Source organism: Asterias amurensis, chromosome 3 (genome assembly GCF_032118995.1).
Source record: "Asterias amurensis chromosome 3, ASM3211899v1".
NCBI lineage: Eukaryota > Metazoa > Echinodermata > Asteroidea > Forcipulatida > Asteriidae > Asterias > Asterias amurensis.
The window spans coordinates 27,713,267-27,731,828 of record NC_092650.1 but is presented as its reverse complement, the minus strand read 5'-3'; the positions used below and the strand labels follow the sequence as shown (position 1 = coordinate 27,731,828).

Below are 18,562 nucleotides of genomic sequence, written 5' to 3'. Positions count from 1 at the left end.
CTCATACACACATTGTGTACAGTGTACAAGGTCACAAAGTTAGTGGGATAGAGGTTGACTGTTTACATGTACCACTGGCTCTTTCACTACTAGACTTTCTCTAGACTTTCTCTGAATGATTAATTCTTGATATCCTAAAGGAAACTTCTCTAGGTGTTCACTAGATGGAAATATAAAAATACCTAGACGCATTAAATGAAACAACTTTTAAAATAAACTTCACTGCACACGATGCTGCTGCAGTGACACCCATTGTATTTAAGAGTTGAAGGAATGATTTATTGGTACTTGGAAATGAAAACTGTGGCATAGAAATCTGTTTTTAATTGTTGTAAATGTTGGATTATAACAAAGAATGGCAACGCGGGTGTACGTGTTTTTTTACTGCAAAACTGTCTTACCATTAGGGACTTTCTGTTCTCTGCTTTTTTTAGTAATTTTGGTTTTTATTCTGAATAATTGAAAGTAGAGTGTTTTTTCCTTTCCTTAGTCTGGGAGTATGGCAAGCTTCGAAGTCAGAACAACCGAGACTCCATCCAAGCTCTCATATCAGGTGAGTCAACAGAGATGTTATTTCTCTGTTTTCAAAGGTTTTTTACTGCCCTTACTGTATTTTTAAGATTGATTACCAAACTTAAACATCTTCCCTTATAGCCATTGGACACTTTCGGAACAGAAACAAAAATAAAAGTTCACAGATTTACAAACAACTTTCAGGGTTTACAGAAGGTAATGGTGAAAGACTTCTCTTGAAATATTATTCCATGAAAAGCTTTACTTTTTGAGAAAACCTTAAAACAATATCAATTCTCGATATCGAGAATTACGGATTTATTTTAAACACATGTCATGATACGGCAAAATGTGCAGAAACAAGGGTGGGTTTTCCCGTTATTTTCTCCTGACTCCCATGACCAATTGAGCTTAAATTTTCACAAGTTTGTTATTTTATATATAAGTTGTGATACACAAAGTGTCCAATTGCTTCAAATGGATACAAATGAGCATTTATAAATACCTCGGACAGTTTCGCTATTCCTATTGGTGGAGAGCAAGTTACGTGGGTGTGTATAAACCTTTGCTAATGACCGGTAAAAAGTGTAAATTCATGGGCGTGACATGCGACCTTGCACCTGTGCTTATAAGACAGTTTCTATATTTCATTGGTCGCGAGCAACGGCTGAAACAGTTGTGCCACATCACGTGAAACGCGCACATCATTCCCTTTTAAGGAATTGTTTACCCGAGGCGGCAGAGGGCTTTACCATTTCATAGGTGGAGGGGTGTTGTGTTAAAAGAAATCATTTCAAATGGATACAAATGAGCATTTATAAATACCTCAGACAGTTTCGCTATTCCTATTGGTGGAGAGCACGTTACGTGGGTGTGTATAAACCTTTGCTAATGACCGGTAAAAAGTGTAAATTCATGGGCGTGACATGCGACCTTGCACCTGTTCTTATAAGATAGTTTCTATATTTCATTGGTCGTGAGCAACGGCTGAAACAGTTGTGCCACATCACGTGAAACGCGCAACGCGCACATCATTCCCTTTTAAGGAATTGTTTACCCGAGGGCAGCGGAGGGCTTTACCATTTCATAGGTGGAGGGGTGTTGTGTTAAAAGAAATCATTTAACAATTATAATTTATGCATCTATTTTACTTTTTGACCAAAGAGTCATGATATTTTTGACCGAAAAGGTATTGAATGGGAATCAAAGTGTGTTGAATCGGTTTTCAACTAGTGGTTTAAACCCGCCGAGGCATGGTTCTTTATAATTTACCTCGATTTTGTCTCGGTAAAACTATCAAGAACCTGGCCTCGGCGGGTTTAAACCACTAGTTGAAAACCTCTTCACCACACATTGATTCCCTTAATTATTATCCCTCCCTGTTCCTCAGGTGGTTTCCAAAGGTAACATCGTATTATCAGAGTCAGTCAGTAACGTTGCCTCTACCACTACAACGATCCTAACGCTGGAGCTGACTCATGAAATGGCACCTCAAGCTCGTCTCATCGTCTCTTACATCAGAGATGAGAATTTTGAAGTTGTTCTTGATAGCATTAACATCAACGTGGACGGAGCTTTCCAGAATGGGGTACTGTAATTCTAAGGTCCTTTTCCAAACGACTGGATTTGGCTTTGGATTCGGCTCAGCCTAGCTTGGCCCCGGGGTTGTTTTGACAATTGCGCGTGCTTTGCGTGTCACGCCCACCAGGGTTTCAGACGAGAGAATGGAGCCTCAAGCCGAGTCCAAAGCCGTAGCCTCGGTTTCGAAAAGGGTCTTTAGCAGCTAGCTCAAACCTAGAGTTGGCTTAAGTTTCTTGGCAGGGCTTTCTACATAATTCTTGGCTTATGAGCGGCAGAATTCTGCACTCAATGGGGCACTGTTGGTGCAGAAGTTTGTGGTGAGGAGTGCCATCTGGCAGGAAGCATTTCTAAAGCATGATATTCATTTGGAAACTTCCTTTGTATACACTGGTACGAGTGTCAGTTGCTTTGTTTAAACAAAGTTCTACTCCCAAAGCAATGGAGATTGAATTGTTGTTGAGCTCATCAACGTGTGACAATGTCAAGAGAAATGCTGAACAAGTTAGATTCTTGCCTTGCTATTGCGATTATGTATCTGTAACGTACTGACAGGGTCCTTGTTTGCTCTGTAGCCAAACGCAGACAGAAAACAAACGAACTCAAATTCCGTTCAATATGAAACACACCTGATTTATTAAATACTTCGAGAAGGACAACTCATTCCATGCTCACTCACTGAACTCAACATTTGGTCTGTCTACACATCTTAATCATACACAATACATTGTATAGAAAAGGCGCCAAAACAACGCATCCGGTCCGCGCACCTGGATAATCTCTTACAATTATGTTATACAATGTTATACATCATCGATAGTTTGTCCAATCACAGAATAGTTCACCAAAAGTTCAAGCCAGCTGCCGTGGGAGCGTTGTCCTCAAAGATCCGGCGGGGCCACTCTAACGCACCGGCAGGGTGCACAGTTTCAGTTCGTTACATTTCTAATAAAATGTGAATAGATTTAAATCGTGAAAAATTTGGTCAATCGCCAATTGTGTACTCAACTGATACCTCGCTGGTTGTAAAAACATACAGACAGGTTGTTAAGGTAGGGCTTTATTTATTACAATGAGAAAGTTGTTGAACTTTATGGGCTTCAGACATACTGGGTAAACTTCCAATGATCTCACTTGCTAAGATGTACATGTGTTGTAAGCACACAATAGAAATTGGCCGTGTATGCCTGCTGTTACCAACTCTCTCAAAATGTGTCGTTATGCGGACAGACAGTTGTTGTCTAGCGTCCCTTTGATCCAATCTCATACCTGTCTTATTGTACTCTCTAACAAGGTTACCGTGACCTTTGACCAAGATGAGATCAAACCAGGAGATAATATTAATCTTGAGGTCACTGCTGAAGCAAACTCCTATGTAGGCATCCTTGCTATCGACACTAGTGTAATGCTCCTTAAGACAGGAAATGACATCACACAGAACCAGGTAGGTCAAAGGTCACTTATTGAGTAAGGGTTAGATACACAATGCATATTTGAACTTAAACCTTTGTTAAAATATTCATTGTCTGTCAAGGAACATCTAATTGTATGGTTCTCAGAATGTCTTTTTATTTGTGCACTACATGTTTTATATAAGTGTCTATTTCATAACTTGTTGTGGCTGAGCTGGGCTCAACTTGATAGAGCTGCACTGGCACTGGACACTCTCAAAACAATTGTAAGCATAAAACAATTAGTTTGTAACAGGCAAAAGAGGTTGCTACATGTAGTATAAAACATTGTGAGAAAAAGGCTCCCTCTGAAGTGACATACACATGTAGGTGAAAAACAAGTAACTTCTCACTTAAAACACACCACACAATTTTCACAGGTTTGTTTTTTTATGCATTCTTTGAGATACACCAAGCGAGAAGACTGGTCTTTAACAATATTACCAACATTGTCCAGTGAATTTAAGAAGAAATATTGCTTAAAAATTTTGTGCTATTAAGCAGGAATAAGCAGGATACCAGTCACAATTTGTACATGGCTCTTTGGCTGGTAGCCTTATTGCTTACTAAGCAGCTCTATGAATTTGAAATAAAAATGTTGGTTGGAGGAGTGTCGAGCGGCGAGGGGCAAAGCTAGCATGGTAGTTGTAGCAGAATTAATAATAATAATAAACTACAGCATTTATAAGGCGCACTTTACTGAAAAGGAGAAACATTCAAAGGCGCCGGTCAAGTTTTGTCAAGATGTTGGAAAGCAAGCAAGAATAAGTGTGTTTTGAGTTTCTGCTGGAAGAGAGTGATGTTGTGTATTTGTCTGAGGTAATCCGGAAGTGAGTTCCAGAGTCTTGGTGCTATGTTGGAGTAAGCCCTGTCCCCATAACTGACCAGTCGAGTTCGGGGAACATGGAGCGTATTTCTGATAGATCTTAGACCTGGTCTAGTTGTACGGGGTGTCAAGAGATCGTGTATGTAGGGTGGAGCTGAACCATGTAGTGCCTTGAATGTGAGTATGATGATTTTGAATTGAATTCGCTGATTGACAGGTAGCCAGTGTAGTTTATAGAGTATGGGGGTGATGTGATCGAACTTTCTAGTACCAGTTAGGAGACGTGCTGCAGCATTCTGTACTGACTGGAGACGATTAAGTGTGCTCTGAGGAAGACCGGTAAGAAGGCTGTTACAAAAGTCAAGTCTGGATGTGATGAATGCGTGTATGAGCTGCTCTGCCGCCTGCTTAGACAAAAGGTGTCTGATTTTGGCAATGCGTCTAAGGTGCATGTAAGATATTTGGCAGACACGACAGACGTGCTTCTCAAGGGTCATACACTGGTCGAATATGACACCGAGATTACGCACGTCTGTGCTTGGTGTAACCTGGACATCACCAATTTGAACGTGTGGGATGGAAATTTTGTGTTGAAGGTGAGGAGAGGAAATTAATATGAGTTTTGTTTTGTGAGTGTTTAGTTTCAGGAAATTGTCTTGCATCCATGTTTGGAAGTCACACAGGCAGTTTGTTAGTGAATGTATGATGTCGTCATTACCTGTGCAATTAGGATGAAATGTTATGTACAATTGTGTGTCGTCAGCATAAAAGTGAGCTTGCAGATTATGCTGGCGTGCGATTTGACCAAGTGGGGATGTGTAGAGGGTGAATAACACAGGGCCAAGTACAGAGCCCTGAGGGACTCCGAATTTTAACGAAGCCTCCGATGACAATTCCCCCTGTATTTTGACCATTTGAACTCGATTTGTAAGGTATGAGTGAAACCAGTTTAGAGCTGTTCCCTGAATACCAAAGTTATTACTCAGCCTATAAATTAACACATCATGATCAATTGTGTCAAAGGCCGATGAGAGGTCGAGCAGGACTTACATTGCTGCCCTTTTGTTGTCCACAGCGCACATAATATCATTGTGGACCTTCAAAAGGGCAGTTTCCACACTGTGAAATTTCTTGTAGGCAGATTGCTGACTCTCTAGGAGCTTGCCTTCTTCTAAGTGTGAATTTAGTCTCGCTGCGACGACCTTCTCAGCGACCTTTGACACAAAGGATAAGTTTGAAATTGGGCGATAGTTTTTCTTTTCGGTGGAATCCAATGATTCATTCTTAAGCACAGGAGTGATAAGAGCAGTTTTGAAGCTGTCAGGAATTTCACCGGTGGCGAGGGACATGTTAATCAGCCGTGTTATGGGCACCGCCAGAGTGGTTTTCAAGTTCTTTACCATAACCGTCGGTAGGGGGTCAAGTTGACATGATTTGGGTGATGAACTTTGTATAATCTTAGCAATTTCTTGCTCCGACGCAGGGTTCAAGGTGGTGAGAGTGGGACTCGAAGAGGGGCGGGAGCTACTCAGGGAGGGTGGGGCAGGATCCGCACGATTGGACGCCAGATTGTCTCTGATCTGATCAATCTTGCCTATGAAGTATGCTGAAAATGCGTCTGCTAGTTCTTTTGCAGGCATATCCGTGGGAAGATTGGAGATCTGTTTTCTGTGCATGAGATGATTTGTGATCTTGAACAATTCTTTTTGGTTTCCCTCACATCCCTTTATTTTCTCATTGTAGTACAAAGTCTTTGCTTCGGTGAGGATGCGCTTACATAAGTCTCGCTGAGTTTTGAAAATGTCATGGTCAACAGTAAGCCTCGATTTGAGCCATTTCCGTTCTAATTGGCGACGTCTGCGCTTTTGTTGTATGAAGCGCTGATTGCACCATGGAATGGCGGGCCGGTCAATGATGTGACGTGTTTGCATGGGTGCATGCACATTCACCTGTTGACTGAGCACAGCATTGTATTGATCAGTCACATCATGTGTCGTAGTCGCAGGGTTTGAGATGAGCGGGGATGCAATGACGTCATCAGCGAATTTGTCTAAGTCAATGGATTTGAGTTTGCGGTAGTTGAGTAGGCGCTTTGTGTACTCTGGCTTTTGGAGATTCAGTAGACAATTGATTCCTCGGTGATCAGAGACGTACTCTGATACAGATACAGATTGAACAAGAGTATCTGATTGGCGAGTAATGACAAGATCGATGGTGTGGCCAGACTTGTGTGTTTCAAAGTCAACAAGTTGTTGCAAGTCATATTGCAGTAGCAGATCTTTAAGAAGCTTTGTCTCATTTGTGTTGACATTCCAATGGATGTTAAAATCCCCTAGAATAATGGGTATTCCAGGGAACAATACCTGTCTGTCAAGAACTTCAGTAAATTCCTTGATGAATGTGCTGAATGGGACCCTATTCTTCTGTGAAGAAGGTGGTCTGTACAGAACAATGATCCGCACGTGTTTATTGTTGTAGATAATGTTCAACTCAGTAAGTTCAAACGAAGAGACCGCAAGCGCATGGTTGTCAAGTGGTGTAGCAACGGACGCGGTCAGCCCCGATTTGTACAATACGCCAACGCCACCCCCTCTTCTCTCTTTTCTGGGGGCGTGGACAAGTTTGAACCCTCTGGGCGTAACTTCAGCAGGGGCGTAGTTGTCTTTTGGTTTGAACCAAGTTTCAGTTAGAGCTAAAACATCTATGTTATTGTCTTTGATGTGGTCCTGGATTATATTAGCCTTGTTACAAGCAGATTGGCAGTTTAAGAGGCCAAGAGTTAACATGGATGTGCTGGAAGGTTTGGCAAATAAGTTGTTGGCAGATTTAGCCAGATTTCGACCTTTTTGCTTACCACCTCTGCTGCCTCTGTGAACATGATGTCGTATGCCGATTCCAAGGTCAAGAGTAAGTTGATACACATCTTTAGGCAACCTCAGATCACGGGGAGACATGCTTATCTCTATGGCTCTCAAACTGCTGCTGCTGTACTGCAGCATGGCGTGTTGTGGTGTGTCACACGTAGGTGGGCAGGTTGAAAAGACTTGCAGATTGCACATAAGTATATGCACCAGTGGTAGTAAATAGCAGCTCCAATGGCGTTTCATAGCTCGATCAGCAGTTTGACATGAACGAACCGATGTAAAGTTACAGATTAGTGACGATCCAGGGCATAACATTACCCACAGTGTTGCTTAAAGAGAGCAGAACAGGAACACTTATTCAGCTGTGTTGCTTGAAGGTTTAACAACTTGACAAAAACTGAGAAAAGTTGAGAAAAGCGAGACCAAATCGCAAGGGTCTGCCGACTGGCGCACGCCTTCAATAATTGTGTTCTCAAAATAATCTTTTTTTTAAAAACATTATGAAGGTAAAGGTATTTATGAATTGGAATCAAAGTGTGTTGAATCGATTTTAAACTAGTGGATTAAACCTGCCGAGGCCTGGTTCTTGATAATTTTAGCTCAACGTCGTCTCGGTAAAATGATAAAAAACCAGGCCTTGGCGGGTTTAAATCATAGTTTAAAACCGATTCACCACACATCTATTCCCTTACTCAAACTCTTTTTATAACAATGTTTTCTCTGCTCTTTGCCAGGTGATTGAAGCACTTGGAGAATTTGACACAACAGATTATAGTTACAATCCTGTTGAAGGGCCAGTGTTTCGTAAGAAACGCTCATCAAGGTTATTCTTCCCTATGGAAGGAGATACTACTCAAGATGTTCTAGATGTAAGAACTACTGGTTTCTTGCACATATTATCTTAGCTTCTTACAATTCAAAATAAGAATAGATTAATGATTAGATTATATTTGGTTTGTTGCCTTGTATCAATAAAAATTGCCAAAGTTTCTGGTTTCACTTTCAAGCCAAGAAATTAAGAAGGAAAATCTAACTACTTTTGATGTCTATTGGCTGATATTTAACAACATGTCTGGTACCAGTCAAACTTAGTGAGAACGCCAACAGATGGATAGATACATGTAGCTCAGTTGGTAGAGCACCAGCACTTTAAAATGGAGGTTGTTGGTTTAAATTCGGCTCTAATAATGTTTGTCTCTGTTACAACACCAAATAAAATTTGGTTTTTATTCAGGAATGGTCTTTGGTTGTCATCATGTATTTGGAGTATCAATATTAATATCTATCCCACGGAAGTAAAAATCTTTGACCCCTTGAATACAATGTACATCACGAGTTGGTGTTATACACGTAGGTAAAATGTTATTATTGTTTTTGCAGTCCGCAGGAATGCTTGTGTTTACTGATGCACTGGTCTATGGCACGCCAGTCTCGTGTAAGTATTCAATCGAACTATTATAAAAAATAAAAAATTAAAAAAAACGGTATTTATAGGACACAACTCACGTTATTTGTACACAAACTCAACAGTGACCTTTTTGTAACAAAAAAACAGCAAGACTAAACAATAACAACCAAGAGAGGGCGCTATACAACTTATTGCAAGTCACTACAAACTGCATCAATTAAATGGCTACTACCTGTTCATGGTCAAGATTGAACGCATCAACTGCATAAATGTAACCACCAAACTGCAGGGGAATCACAAATGCTTGTCATTGTTTGGTTTTCCCTCTTTGGTGGTTTTAATCAAAATTGGATCCAACTTCATTGCTCGGAAAAGAGGATTCTTCTACTTTAACCGAAACATTTTTACCAGTTTCCAAATGGTAGATGGTGATAGCTTTTCTAAAAGGCTGTTTGCTAATTTTAAGTCAGAAATATATATACTATTAAATTTTATCACAACAAATGATGAACTTGGCGATGTTAGCGATAAATCCAATTGCCTTTAATTATTAGAGCATTTAGAATTAGCTAGTTCAAACTGTTAACAAACCAAATAACTGATAGTATTTGCAAAAGAAGAACACATGATGACGCATGTTCCACCAATTAATAATTTTTGTGGTATTATAAATGCTGATATTTATACAGGCAACATTTGAACAGCTACAGTGCACTAAAAGGAATTTGTTTGGAGCACACAACTTTTTCCAAAGTTGGGTGTTGTGGTTGTGTGAAAATTTAAAGAAGAGAATGATTATTGCATTGTTTGATTGACTCTGTTGCCTGTCAATCAATCCCTTGACCTGGGTTACATGTACATTTCATAGAGGTGTTACAGCAGAAAACTCTGCTTAGCAAAATCCCTTGCTTAGCAAGAAATGAGTGGAGTACCGGGCACACCAAGGTAAGTATACAGTATTTTGGCTGGTAATTTATTTTTGCTTAGCAAGAGTTTTCTGTGCTTAGCAAGTTTCTGGGCTTGATAAAATTTAGCCCTGTGCAAAATTTCATAGAGCTGCTTAAGCACAATAACATATGCTTAGCAAAATAAGGTTACCAGCCAAACAGCCATGTCACTGTACAATCTGTGACTGGTATCCTGGTTTAACTGAGCAGAACATTGGTTCAACAAACGGGTACAATTTTCTGTCTTAAAGTTGTAGCACTATGAAATTTGATCTTAGCCACACTAATCCTGTTTTTTTCATGTTTTTATTAGTACTCTGGTATCCTTTAGACAATTTGCTGTTTCCATTTATCTTTGTTGATTGTTAACTGTTTTCTGTTTGTCCATTTGTCTTATTGTCTTAGTTTACTAACTTTCTCGATCTCAACTTCCTAGCTTCTCATGTACATGTTTACATGTATGTGTGTAGTGAGCTGATCTTCACAAACTTTGAACGTGTAGTGGAGGTAATACTATGACTGCGTATTGCGTTCTTATGTAGTGCATATAAATGTCACAAGAGGGAGGAACAGTTTTCTTGAGTTTTGATTTTGGTATTTAGGAGAACCCGGCTTTGTGACAATAGACATTAGTTCTTTAGAATTATAAAGACTTACATTAGTAACTGGATGTCCCAACTGGATGTCCCAAGTTGCAAAAGACGCCATCTTTACGGGCTAATTGCATTATGGCTTGCAGGCGCGTCGAGGGGTCAGTTTATTGTTATCATGGTTTATTAATTAACTGCACTGGCAGCCAAGCAGGCCGAAAAAGTACATTTACAAGTAAAAATACATGTAGTTAGTTAAACAAATATATATAAAAATATGTAAATATGCACTCATTTTCAAATTAATTGCAAGAACAACCCAAAAGCACATTTAAAAGCTTGAATCAACACTGGTGGTCAGGCAGAATTTATTGCAAGTAAAACTGGTACATATAGAGCAAAATTTTACATGTATAATTTGAAAAACTACAAGATTACAAACCACAATAAAACCACAAAAGTAATTACAAAAAGCGTCAAAGCTACATGAGAAAGGCACTAAAAAGATTAAATTAAAAAAAAACACATAAATGCACAGCAAATGTATGGTACTCATCTGGAACCAATGAATCTATGGCAAACTACGAATTTATGGCAAACTACGAATGATGTAGGGGATGGTGGACATTTTGTATCTATCTGTTTGACACTTGGGCATGAGGAAACCAGACAGGGTGCTATACCTTAATTGTCTCCTAGAGATACTCTCTCGATATGGTGGTAGGAAGTCCCTGAATCTAGCTGAGTGAAGTAACTTCACACCAAACTTGTATACTAGGTCTTCACGCCTGGCTTTAAGGGATTGGATACCAAGTGTAGCTAGTGTTGAAGTGTACGAGCTGTACTGGTGACCAAGAGTGATGCGAATAGCAGGTTTCTGAATACTCTCAATGGAATTCGCTTGTTGGACTGTAATTGAACTGTGCCAGACCTGGCAAGCATGCTCCAAGATGGGCCTAATGTAACAAGAATATATAATTATCATATCTGAAATAAGCAGTGGATTTTTAGAGAATGCATAATCTATACAGTCTACGGGAAGCCTTGGAGACAATATCCATAATGTGAATGTCCATCTCAAGTTGTTCTGAACAGTAACACCGAGTAATTTCATGGATGTAACACAATCAAGCTCTACTGCATCTAGGGTATTTAAAGACAATGGAATGTCCCACTTTAAGAAGTTAATTGACATGGTGTGGCATTTTGAGGAATTTGGCTCAAAGCCATTATACACTTTCGGCACAGAAAAAAACAAAAAAAGTTCACTGATTTACAAATAACTTACAGGGTTTACAGAAGGTAATGGTGAAATACTTATTACTTGAAATATTATTCCATGAAATGCTTTACTTTTCGAGAAAACATTAAAACAATTATCAATTCTCGTTGCCGAGAAATACGGATTTAATTTAAAGACATGTCATGACATGTCGAAACATGCGGAAACAAGGGTGGGTATTCCCGTTATTTTCTGCCAACTCCGAAGACCGATTGTGAGCCTAAATTTTCACAGGTTTGTTATTTTTTTTATCAGTTGTGATACACGAATTATGGGCCTTTGGACAATACTGTTTACCGAAAGTGTACAATGGCCTTAATGTCATTGTTCTTACACCAATCTGGTGATGTTGCATGTTAGACTGTTCACCATGCTGAACAACTTCACCTAGAGTCAAGTCATCAACATACTTGAAACGTCTCCAGCACCCTGCTGATGCGTCGTTTATCAAAACCAGGAACAAGATCGGACCCAATTTTGTGCCCTGAGGCACACCACACGAGATTCCCTGACTGGAGGAAAGGTGGCCATTGAGTTTGGTGAACTGGGTCCACTCAGCAAGGAAACTGCCGACCACAGAAATGATGGATCTCCTGACTCCAAGATCAATCAGTTTTCTAATCACAACATTATGGTTGACATCGTCAAACGCTTTAGTGAAATCGACAGTAAACAGGTTGGCATAGTGACCTGGTTGACATGGTCAAACGCTTTAGTGAAATCGACAGTAAACAGGTTGGCATAGTGACCTGGTCTATCAAGTCCTTTCTGAATAAAGTCAAGCATATCTAGGTAGTGCTAAGTGGAACTCCCTTTGACATTGCCGAACTGCTTGGAGTCCAACTGAGATGAAATGTCTGCTAAGATCCTCTAAGCAATGAAAGATTCAAAGACTCGAGCAAATATTGGTGTATGAGTGATATCAGCCGAAGTTTATCTAGCGACGTAATGTTTTTCTCTTTTGGAATTGGTACCACAGTCACAGTCTTCCAGACATTTGGGAAGACACCATCTTCAAAAGCAGTTGTTGAATAGATGAGCAAGAGGGTTGGCTAGCTTGTCTGCAAACTCCCTGATCAGTTTAATTGGTAGGTTGGACGGATGGCCAGCCTTGAATGGATTCAGTTTCCTTAGAGCTTAGAGCACTTGTTGGCTGGTGTGAATTATTGGGGGTGGTGACTCAGCTGGTAGATATGCAGGTAGCGATTCAAGCTTTAACGCAGGTAACTGGTTGCAGATATATACTGGCAAATTGGTCATTGATTGCTTCCGAGGTGGCCTTTGGGTCAATATCAGCACCAGGTATTGATGTAGGCTTGGCTGTGAAGTTGGAGAGCTTTTGGATTTGACTGTGCCATTTTCTAGGCTGACTGTCCTTCAGGTGATGGACTGAGTTTCTGTAGAAAAGACTCTTGGCTAGTCTAATTTCACGCTGGATTTTGTTGCGCAAAGAGCGCCATTCAGACATAATTATTACCACAACTGTATGCATGTTGACGTTGCTTGAGTAATACTTTAATGTGATGGGTTATCCAAGGTTTGTCAAGGAGTAATGAGAGAGGAGTGTTATGCCTAGTTGCTTGTCCGATTAACAACTATCCCCCGGCCATAAGAGAGTTGCTGTTTGTAGGTGCGCATAAGTGCTCTACCCCTACCATAGGGTTCAGTAGGTTGGGTGTTCTTGTCCAGGAGTAATGAGAGAGGAGTGCCCAAGGGCTCCACCTCTACCATAGGGTTCTGTAAGTTGGATCTTCTTGTTCAGGAGTATTGAGAGAAGAGTTTCATGCCTAGTTATGTGTCCGATTAACAACCATCCCCGGTCATCAGAGAGTTCCTGTTGGTAGGTGCACATAAGTGCTCTACCCCTATGATAGAGTTCTTTAGGTTGGGTCTTCTTGTTCAAGAGTAATGAGAGAGGAGTGTCATGCCTAGTTGCATTTCCGATTAACAACCATCCCTCTGTCATCAGAGAGTTGCTGTTGGTAGGTGCGCATAAGTGCTCTACCCCTACGATAGAGTTCTTTACATATAGTTTGGGTCTTCTTGTTCAAGAGTAATGAGAGAGGAGTGTCATGCCTAGTTGCGTTTCCGATTAACAACCATCCCCCGGTCATCAGTTGCTGTTGGTAGGTGCACATATTTAATTATTTCTTTATTTATTTATTTCTTGTTTATCCTGGGAAATCCATTCAGTAAGAAAAACTCACTGATCTCCCATGGATCCCAGCTAATAACAAAATACAGAAGTGAACTTAAAAGATAAAAATATTACGAATTTACACAGAAAAACATTGCACATTCATTTAAAAAAAGCACTAGATCCAAGCACACATATATTTTGAAAACTACAAAAAAAACAACAACACGTTTTTAAATAGGACGAAGAAATTTAAAGGGGGAAAAATACACATCCATTAAAAACACACAACCAAATACAAAAAACAAACAGATGAACCTCAATGGAGTAATGGCAAAAGTCAGTAAAATTGGGATTAAGAAAGTCAGTAAGAATGGGATAAACTGAGCTGTTTGAGTTTAGTTAAAAATTGATTGAGTTCTTTTGGCTGTAGAGATTTCAGATTATGCGGCAAGTTGTTCCAAGCCTGGGCACCCCTAAAATTAAACGTTCTTCTTCCACTATCTGCTCTAGGGAGCAGAAGGGTCAACAGTGCTACTCCTAGTTTGGTGATGGTGTAATTCACTGACTGGAACAAAAACACTGCTAAGACAACTTGGAACAGTGCCTGATAAACACTTAAAAACCATGGAATTTATATGAACGGCTCTTCTTTCTTCAAGAGTTTTCCAGCCTAGTTCGTTACGAACAACTGAAGCTGATGTTCTAGATGGGACCTTATTAAGAATAGTCCGTCCTTCTCTATTCAAAAGAACATCAAGCCGCTGAAACAGGGTTTTGGATGCATTACTCCAAACAATATCACAGTAATCAAACTGAGGTAATATAACACTTTTCACAATAAGGTTAAGGGTACGCATAGGCAAGACATTTTAAAGTCTGTTTAAGATACCTATTCTTTTGGAGACAGAGGATGCTACATGGTCAATATGTTCTGTCCATTTCAATTTACATTCAATATGAACACCAAGATATTTATAACTGGTGATTTGCTCCACATAAGTGCTCTACCTCTACCATAGGGTTCTGTAGGTTGGGTCTTCTTGTTCAGGAGTATTGAGAGAGGAGTGTCATGCCTAGTTGCATGTCCGATCAGTTGAAGTCGTTGTTTTGATGGAGAGGTGTTACTGCTTCGATGACATTTTAGAATTGGTGTCTACATGGCGAGGTTTATTCTTAAGAAATGTATTCTTGGCAACCAGTGAAATCATGGAGAATATGTGTTATAATAATTATAAATCATAATGATAATTTATATAGCACCCCATCCCATCCATAAAACATGCCTTGAATCAGCCAAAGACGAAAATGCTGTGCTTCTGTGATTGGTTTCTTTAATATCTCTTCTTCTTCTCATTAGGCATTGTGATTAGCACAGATTAACTACAATGAAAATAGAAACAAAAATATATGTCACAAGAAATACTCAGTGATTGTACCAATTAATTAATTGGACCTAACCAGAATTACCCCAATAATTATGCAAATAAATGACTGAATAAAGCAATGTTTACATTGACCCATGTGCCTGAAGGGAATCTATACAAACTTTGACCTATAAACCCTGGGCTATAATTACCACATAAACACAATTAGCAACTGACTGAATCATAGAATATTATGCGTTAACCTGTGTTATATCAACCAACGACAATATGCGTGTATGAATAACAATCCCCAATTACATGTGCGACCAAATTAAACGCAATGACAAATACAACTATTTTAGGCTTAAAATCAGTACATAAATATAACACAATCAATCAATCAGCTTTATAATTTTAGTGGCAAGAAAACCAATGCACAAACCGTTTAATAAACCTCGGCGGAAATCCCAAAAACTTTAGGCGAAGAACAATGGGCTGTTTACTTGGGAAAATCGTGAAACTAAGACTCTGACTTTCAGCCCTCGTAGCAACTGCTCGATGTGAACAGCGCCCTCAATCGATAGAAAACAAGTACCCTGAGTTTGGGTGTTACATACCGGCCCTCTAATTGGTTATTAATCATAAACAATTACTTAATACTTAACAACAACGCCAAACTTTAAACCTTAAAACAAACGCTTGAACACTTAGCGAATGCAATGCAAAATGATATAAATACTGGAACTACTCAACATCGCCTTCAACTAGAAGACACAACTTTGTTACAGGCTGAACCAAGGTGGAAGCTTTTGTTTTCAACTTGGCACTTCTGACTAAACCATGTTTATCCTTGACGACTTCTAGTATTCTCCCAAGTGCCCATGCATTTCTGGGAGTCGAGTCTACTACCAACACAATATCTCCCACAGCCACATTCCGCTTTGGGTGGGTCCATTTCTGCCTTTCCTGAAGTAGAGGCAGGTACTCCTTTGACCACCTGTTCCAAAAGGCATCTGCAAAGTACTGAACTTGTCGCCACTGTTTCACAGGATACTTGTCCCGCTTGTCAAACAATCCGGGAGGCAGACTCTCACCCGGTCGCTGCAGAAGCAGATGATTAGGAGTCAGGACGTCTAGATCATGTGGACTGTTGGGGCATTCGGTTAGTGGTCATCCATTCATAATAGCTTCAACCTCACAGAACAACGTTTGCAGAGACTCGTCACTTAGTTTTACATTCTGCTCTCGCAACAGGGAGTAGAGGATTTTCCTGGTGCTTCTAATCAAACGCTCCCAAACTCCTCCAAAATGTGATCCTGCTGGAGGATTGAAATGCCAGGATATGCCCTTTTGAAGTAGACTGTCATTAATCTTCTGTTGATTCCAGGCTTTCATCTGCTCTTGCATCTCACGTTTTGGACCTACAAAATTCGTTCCATTGTCAGAAAGAATGCTCTTTACTGATCCACGACGAGCACCAAATCTGCGGATAGCGTTGATGCAGGAATCTGTATTAAGCGAATGCGCCAACTCCAAGTGGACAGCTCGCGAAGTTAAGCAAGTAAATATGACTCCGCATCGCTTAACTGTACTTCTCCCGCGCTTCACTTCAAAAGGCCCAAAATAGTCCATTCCAACCTTGCTAAATGGAGGCTCGTTCAATGCAAATCGCTCCTGTGGCAAACTGGCCATTTTCTGCTGCTCAGCTGGGGCTTGGTATCTCCTGCAAGTGACACACTTTGAGACAATACTCTTGATGATTGAAGGTGCCCCAATTATCCAGTAGTGTCGGCGGAGCTCTGCCAAGATAGAATTTTTGCCCAAGTGTCCAATTGATTTGTGTATGTGCTGAAGAATCAGTCTGGATACTGGCGAGTCTCTCGGCAGCAGAAGCTGGTGCTTGGACTCAAAGTCGAGATCTGCTCTTCCAATTCGACCACCAACACGTAGACAGCCATCCACCAGTCTAGGATCAAGTCTTTTCAACGACGAAGAATTCTTCACTGGCGAGGGTGGTGTTCCTTCCGTCTCTGTTAACAACTTAACTTCCTCTTTCCAATGTTTCTGCTGGACATACATGTAGTACACCAAAGCCCTCTCAGCATCCTCAAGGTTCTCTATGGTAAGTTGAGTATGGTCATGAGTTTCTCGACCTCTGCTCTGGTCTGATTTGGGCTTTGAAGAGTGCACCAGCGAATTGGGTTCTTGTTGCTCCAACTCTTGATTCACTGATGTCTGTTCTAACTGCTTGCCTGCAGCCACTCTATCTTGGAGGCGTTTCATCCACACCAGAATCCAAGCAACCCCCCGTTTCAGTCTGGTCCAGTTTGAATAGTGCTCCAGAAGCCTGTCAATTGGACTGATTGATTTCTCTGTGGTCGTCATTACGGTTTGCTTCACCTCAACGTCATCATCTGGTAACTTGGTCAGATCTGTATCTTGCTTAGGCCATTCTGATTCAGGCTCAGACAGGAATGCTGGACCCTCAAACCACATGGGGCACTGAAGAAACTTCTTTACTGACTGACCACGTGTTGCACAATCAGCGGGGTTAGATTTGGTGTTCACATACTTCCACTGCTGCAAGTTCGAGGCATCTCTGATGATTGCAAGACGGTTCGCGAGGTACCGTAATACAGTCATGCTGTCTGTCCAGTAGTAAGTGCTATCTACATTGAAGTCAAGCTCTCGAGTAAGGACTTTGCCGAACTTCACTGCAATCGTTGCTCCAGTCAGCTCCATACGTGGGATAGTCATGTTCTTTAAAGGGGCAACCCTTGCTTTGCCTGTCACAAGTGAACAGCTGATTTGCCCAGACTCATTACCAAGACGGAGATAGGCGGCTACGCCATAGCCTACTTCACTGGCATCTGCAAATATATGAAGCTGGCAGCTCACAACCTTACCGAATCCTGGTGGCTAATAGCATCTCCTGATTCTTAGCTGATCTAGCTCTTTCACCTCACTCAACCACTGGTTCCAAATTGTAAGATCTTCTCCCTTAATCTCTTCATCCCATCCTATGCCTTGTCGGCAAAGACTCTGCAGAAGAATTTTGGCCTTCAGCACAAAGGGAGCTGCAATGCCCAGGGGATCATAAACTGAACTTGTAACAGAAAGTATTCCTCGTCGGGTTGCCGATTGCTTTGGCAAATTGACCTTGAAACCCAGGCTGTCTGATTCAACAAACCAATAAACCCCCAGAGCTCGCTCATTGGGAAGATTTTGATTCTCCATTGACAACTCTCTGATGTCTTTTGCACGCTCCTCTATTGGCACCGTCTGCAAAACCTCGTGACTATTTGACAGCCACTTAGTCAGATGAAATCCACCTTCTTTGCAAAGGGCCGTGGTACTCTTAATCAAATGAGCAGCTTCTTGTTCTTGGCTGACAGCGACAAGACAATCATCAACATAGAAGCATTTCTTTACCACTTCACACGAGGCCTCCCCATAGAGCTCACTGTTATCCTTTGCAGTTTGCTTCAGAGCAAAGCTTGCGCAACTCGGCGACGACACTGCTCCAAAGGGATGGACCCTCAAGGGATAGGCAACCGGATCGTTTTCAAGATCAGCATTCGGCCACCAAAAGAATCGGA

The 18,562-nt window shown here is 40.8% G+C and overlaps 1 protein-coding gene across 4 annotated transcripts in view; it reads left to right on the top strand.

Moving 5' to 3' along the window:
- LOC139934697 (CD109 antigen-like) overlaps positions 1 to 18,562 on the top strand; it is a 106,430-nt gene that overhangs the window by 43,067 nt on the left and 44,801 nt on the right. For all 4 annotated transcript variants that reach the window (XM_071929061.1, XM_071929058.1, XM_071929060.1 and 1 more), the window contains 5 exons: positions 491 to 553; positions 1,904 to 2,101; positions 3,386 to 3,535; positions 7,967 to 8,101; positions 8,613 to 8,667. In XM_071929061.1, the coding sequence (XP_071785162.1) occupies positions 491 to 553; positions 1,904 to 2,101; positions 3,386 to 3,535; positions 7,967 to 8,101; positions 8,613 to 8,667 (601 nt within the window). The remainder of the gene's footprint in view (positions 1 to 490; positions 554 to 1,903; positions 2,102 to 3,385; positions 3,536 to 7,966; positions 8,102 to 8,612; positions 8,668 to 18,562) is intronic.